At 47.7% G+C, this 6,093-nt stretch overlaps 1 protein-coding gene across 1 annotated transcript; it reads right to left on the bottom strand.

Annotated features, from left to right (window-relative positions):
• Nucleotides 1-2,184: 2,184 nt before the first annotated feature.
• SSTR2 (somatostatin receptor 2) lies at nt 2,185-3,294 on the bottom strand (the record flags this gene model as incomplete). The annotated part of the gene is made up of 1 exon (XM_080826771.1): nt 2,185-3,294. The coding sequence occupies one exon, from the start codon at nt 3,292-3,294 to the stop codon at nt 2,185-2,187; it is 1,110 nt and encodes a 369-aa protein (XP_080682897.1).
• Between the last annotated feature and the right edge of the window lie 2,799 nt (nt 3,295-6,093).

Here is a 6,093-nt window from a genome sequence, read left to right as displayed (position 1 = left end):
GATTGCAGGGGCCTGAGGGCTACACGGTTAGTCTGTCTTTCCTGAAAATGTTTCCATCAGTTCTTGGTCCCTTGGAATCACTTCCCTAAAGGAAAAAAAAAATCAGCCTTTATTCAAAGACCCTGGAACATCTCATATTATTAGCAATGGTAACGTTGGGCTTAAAGCGTTTCCTTCCAAATCTTTGTTTTTACGGCAGAGGAGGGAGAGGAGGAGGAGTGACCTGTCTGTTGTGGCTGCGAGGAAGTCCTCAGCAGAACTTGTAACTGACCTTTCCTCCGCAAGTAGTGGGAGATCTTACCACGGGCACATCTGGGCCACGGCTTTGCTTAGAGTTGCATCTTCTAATTTTACCTCTTTTAATTTTTGCATGGATTTACTGATCTGTCATAATATCACCGAACACGCTTCTCTAGGCCACAGTAAGTACTTTTGGGAACGAGGTGGTGTGAATAGTATAGACGGGAGGAAGGCAGCCCATTCACAGTGACCGGCACCAGTGGAGTTCGTAGTCATTCATTCAAACGGCCCTTGCTCAGGGAGCCAGAAGACAGGAGCTCATTTTTATGGTAAAACCTATACACAAGACACTAAGAGCGAGGCTTTCCGAGAAACCCAGAGGTGATGGCGCCCCCACATACACACAAGTGTGTATTTGTTCAGACCCTGGCTATCAGTGAAATGGGCATCATCTCATCTTACCATTTGTCGGTGAACTCATCTACCATTTCAGGGACAGAAAAATGTCATCGATGGTGTGAAGTGCCTGTCCGTTAGGACTGTGCTTGAGGAGTAGCTCAGAGAGTGTGGAATTAAAGGTGGATATTCAGCATGTCTACTGGGTGAGGAAGGTGGTACAGGTGTGCCTGTGAGGGACGGGACTCCCTCTGACATTCTTCCTCATGCACCTGCTACGTGCTGGGCTGGTGCACGGGCTCGTGTGTTAGGAATAGGGACCTCAGGTCTTTAATACACTGTGATTTTTTTTTTTTTTTTTTTTTTTTTTTTTAGTGCCTAGATTTCTATCAACTCCTTAAAAAAAAATAGAGGAGTCACTGAACTATATTTCCATTCTTTCATTAGGAAGCCGTGTCGGGCATTTTTAAAAAAAGGAGTTTCATGCTTTCTTGTAAAGATGTCATTTTGCTTTATTCTTACTCATTTATTTTCATGGTAGGGAAAAATGCTTTCCCCACAAGAATCGCAGTCCCCTTTTTTTTGGCCTTTCGTGTCAGTGATTTCCTCCACTCTCCTCTTCCAAAGTCTCCCTAAGAAAAACTAATACAAATAAAGGAGGAAAAAAATGCACTCTTATAAAAAAGCAGGCTTTGTTTTGATAAATCCAGTAATCGACGACCCCAACCATTTATGTGTCCTTCTGAGGAAATGAATAATTCTTTGATTATATCAGAGAAGAGAAAACACATGAATTTATGTTCTGGGCCTTCAACTCCCTTCTCCTTCTCCCTTCTTACTTTGATCTAACTTGCCTGAGATTAGGAAGGCCGATCCCCAGGGGGCAGAGGTGGGTTTGAGAGACTGGCAGCTTTAAGGAGACCTCTTTAAGAAAAAGAATACAAAAATATCTTCCTTTTACAATTTTTTCTTTTTTTTCAAAAACATGTGGTCATGTGAAAATACTGCCCAAGCATGAGAGATCCCTGAAGCTTAAACTTTATTGGCTTCGTGGCAGGTCCATTTCTGCGGGTACCATATTGGAATAAACGTCCACCTACACTAGGCACACTTCGATTACTACTCGTGTACTTTGGAACACAGGAAACATAGGTTATGACTATACAGGGGCTAGAGAGAAGTAGAAGAGATAAGTATAAATGTTAAGACCACAGGTTACATATTAGATTTTAAACACGCGGATATACTTTTCTATTTTTGTTGAGCTTCACCATTTCTACAGATCACACCCAGGCATGATCTCGTCTTCTCCTGACTTGGAATTGTCTGCCTGCATTTAAATGTTCACTTTAAAGGGAAGGGGGGGTGTCATCAATAATACGTTATCTTTCACTCAGACAAGCCGACTCAAACGCTATTCTCTGATTGGACTCATGCTGAGCAATTCCCTATTCTAGAAGCCAGGTGTGACGGATGGAAGGGAGGGGAGGGGGCAGGGAGCACATGCCACTTGGCAGAGCTTGGCGTATTATTTCTTTTTCAAGCCGTTCAGATAGTGGTCTGGAGGTCTCCATTGAGGAGGGTCCTCTGGGTCTCCGTGGTCTCATTCAGCCGGGATTTGTCCTGCTTACTGTCACTCCGTTCCCCGTCATCTGTGCCGCTCACCTTGACCAAGCAGAGGACATTCTGGAAGCTCTTCTTGAAGTTGTCAGACAAGAAGGCATACAGGATAGGGTTGGCGCAGCTGTTAGCATAGGTGAGGACCACCACAAAGTCAAACATGCCTTTAAGGGCTGGGGTGGGACTGATGGCCACCGAGACGGAGGAGACATTGAAGATGTAGAAGGGAAGCCAGCAGAAAATGAACACCGCCACCACTATGGACACCATCCGCGTGACCTTCTTCTCAGACTTTTTCCTCTTGGAGGAACCCACTCGGATCCCAGAGGACTTCACCTTGATGATAATGAACAGGTAGCAAAGACAGATGATGGTGAGAGGCACCAGGAACCCCAAGATGAAGGTGTAGATAATGAACCCCGTGTACCATGCCCCAGATTCACCTGGCCAGTTGATGGTACAGCTGCTTCTCCCCCACTGGTTGCTCCGAAGCCCAGCATATATCATGATAGGTAAGATGACCAGCAGGGACACTCCCCACACGGCCACATTGATCATTTTGGCCGTTCGGGGTCTCCTCCACTTGGCCGACTTGATGGGGTGGACCACAGCCAGGTATCGATCGATGCTCATGACCGTCAAGCAGAAAATGCTGGTGAACTGATTGATGCCATCCACAGTCATGACCACCCGGCAAATGGCCTTGCCAAAGGGCCAGTGGACCAGAGCCACCTGCATGGCCAGGAAGGGCAGACCCAGCATGAAGAGCTCATCTGCGATGGCCAGGTTGAGGATGTAAATGTTGGTGATGGTCTTCATCTTGGCATAGCGGAGGATGACATAAATGACAAGTGTGTTGCCACACAATCCAATGATGCAGACCACAAAATAGATGAATGTGAGGACTGCATTGCTGGTCAGATCATAGTACGGCTCTGTCTGGTTGGAGCTGTTGGCTGCCACCACAGAGCCATCAAGGTCAAATGGAGGGGAAAGCCAAGTGCGGCTCTCATTGAGTAGCTCATATCCCATATCCATGGCTGCCTTACACTCTCAGGCTAGTTCCAGACAGCCAGAGATCGTATTCTCACCTTAATGTGTCCTGGAGGCAAAGGATCCACTGTGACATCTGCAAGGGAAAAAGGAAGATGGGGCCATCAGTCAGAGGCTACTTAAGCTCTCCCCAGCCTTCTGTGTTTCTGGTTTACCTTCTCAGACAGACTCTTCAGTTGAAAAGCGTGTTTTCTGTCTATTTGAGCATTAGAGCTACCGGCCCATTCTCATCAGTGTGCAGACTTTTTGAGTTGTTTTTCCAGCGGGAGGTGGGGGGAAGGGTTTGGGTTAAATCATCACAGTTTATCTTGTCATCTTTTGTGACGCACATGTGGGAGATGGCTGTGGCTGCAAAAAACAAACAAACAATCCCCCCCAAATACCCCCCAAAACAAACCAAAACTAAAAAACAAAAACAAAATCCGTCCTTTGATTCCTAAGACGTTGACTGGAACAGACTGTAAAAAGGCCGAATGTGGAGTCCAGCCCCTGACTCAGAAAGATCTGACACCAGCATTCCTGGCCTGCTCCCCACGAGGACATCTCCGCGGACTTGCTGACTGCTTCGGAGTCTTTCCGTTCTGGAAACCCCAGAGTGGAAAAACCCCAGACTTTAGAGGTAAAACAAACCAGGGTTCCACCAGGAAGCCCGTATGACCTCGTGCCCGGCACCTAACCACTCTGACTCCCACTGGTGACAATGGCAGTGTCCGGAAGGTTGAGGCATGAGATACATGTGGAAGCGCCTAGCGTTGTGCTGGGCTCATACTCGGGACTCAGCCAATCTTACCTGCCCGCCCCCCCCCCAACCCCCGTTTCTCGTGTGCCATCTCGTGTATCTGTAATCTGCTGAAAGCTGCCCACAGAATGAGCAAATCTATGGTCCTACATATTAAAAATAAAAGTCTGGCTGGCCTTTATATTTAAAATGTAGATTTAGTTTATTTTGATTCTTCTGTTTTCATTTCTCCAATCCCCAGCGCTTGACCTCCACATGCCTCACAGGGTCCCTCAGGGAGATGCTGCCCCAGAACGCTCCTCTTCTAGCACCCCAGAGGATTTGCCTGGGATCCCCTGATGAAGGAGGAATACAGGAGCCAGGCATGGGGGAGGCAGTGTCATTCACAGAAGTGAATTCCAAACACCACAGTAGCTCATTCACACTCATTATCCCCTTGATCTTCCCAGCCGAAGTGGGGTAACCATCCCCATTTTACAGATGAGAAACTGAGGCTTAGGGAATTGAAGTAGTTTGCTTCCGTCCCCTGTATATAACAGGTGGAACTGAGATTTAAACACGGGACACCCGACCCTACTGCGCTTTTCGCAGTATCCTATCGCTGCTCAGTGGGCTGGAAAACTGGGTGACTGGTAATTGGGCTTTGGTTTAAAACAGCTGACTCCTGTTTTACCACCATGCTGGGAAAGTAATTGTAACACTACCGGCTTGGCTTAAGATCTAAAACAATAGCTCATCACTTAAGTAAAGGATTTATCTACTGTCATGCAAAAACCAGGGCTGGGGGGCTTCTTTGTTCTGCCCACCGGGGATACAGGCATGAATGAGCCATGGCTGGTGACCTCCAGGAGGTGACAATTTAGGAGGGGAGACAGGCAGAGGAAGCCAGCTCATCTAGGGTGTGAATTGGCGTGGAGAAACGAACCCAGGGCTCGAGGATGCCCTCCTTTCCTGGAGAATTCAGAGAAGCCTTCCTAAAAGGAGGGTTTGGGCTGGGTCTGGAGTATATGAAGAGTGAAGCAGGGAGGGCAGGAAGGAGGTCATTCCAGGAACAGAGAAGATGGTAAAGGGTGGCGTGCTCAGCACATAGTGGGAATAATTCACTCGGCCGACACATTTCTCCTGAGCACGGCATTTTCCCCTGTGCCTGGGTGAAGATTGGAAATGGCTCCTTTATGCTTGGAGAGACTGCTAATTAGCTAGGGGGGCCTTCGCCAGCAACAAGTACTCAAGGACCCTACCTTTGCCTCTGACACATTCTGCTCTGCTCAGGTGCACTGTTTATCCTCTCTGTGCTCATTTCCCTACCAGAAGACTGTCTGTAAAGTGGGGTCCGGGCTTTGTGGCTGACCTTTCTGCTAAGTACTTTGGGGACCCAGGATTTAAGGTCCGCATTGGGTAAAAAGCAAAATCTGGCAACCCTCAAAAAAAAAAAAAAAAAAGAAAGTTGTAAAGGAACCATTTCTGGTATCCCTTGATCAATTTGGGTTGTTTCCACCATTTTTCTGTCTTACGGGTACTTTAATTCTAGAGACCCAGAATCCCACTGAAGCCACCTGCACTGGACAGTACATTAATCACTAGCATTTCCAGGGTGCTGTCTATGTAACATGCAAGGTCACACTCCAAAGTCTGGGTGAGTCTGGAGACCCCTGGGTGGCAGAAACTCTGTCTAGAGCTTTGGGGATGGGGGTGATGATGGTGCAGGTGGGTGGGGGAGAGTCAAACGCTGACCTCCAGCCCTAATTCTGCCTTTTTGGCTGGAGTCTCAGTCGGTGGCACGGAATTGCATGGCGTCAATGTTTTTCTAAGCAGGCCAGGAAGCAACCACAGACAGTGGGCAGAGCTCGGTGAAGGTAGCAGAGGAGGTAAGCTGGAGAGCCCGTCTAGAGTGGGGAGGCTCCTCCAAGGAAGGAATGAGTTTAAATCACAGTGACTCTGATTTCATTAACAATGAAACCTGCTGCCTCAGGTCTCCGAGTGACTTCTGCTTCATTTGGGTCCCAGGGAAAGTGGAGCCCCATGTCAGGCAATCAATACTTGTT

This window comes from Martes martes, assembly GCF_963455335.1.
Source record: "Martes martes genome assembly, chromosome: 16".
In the NCBI taxonomy this organism is placed as follows: Eukaryota; Metazoa; Chordata; class Mammalia; order Carnivora; family Mustelidae; genus Martes; species Martes martes.
This window is presented reverse-complemented; position numbering and strand designations above follow the sequence as displayed.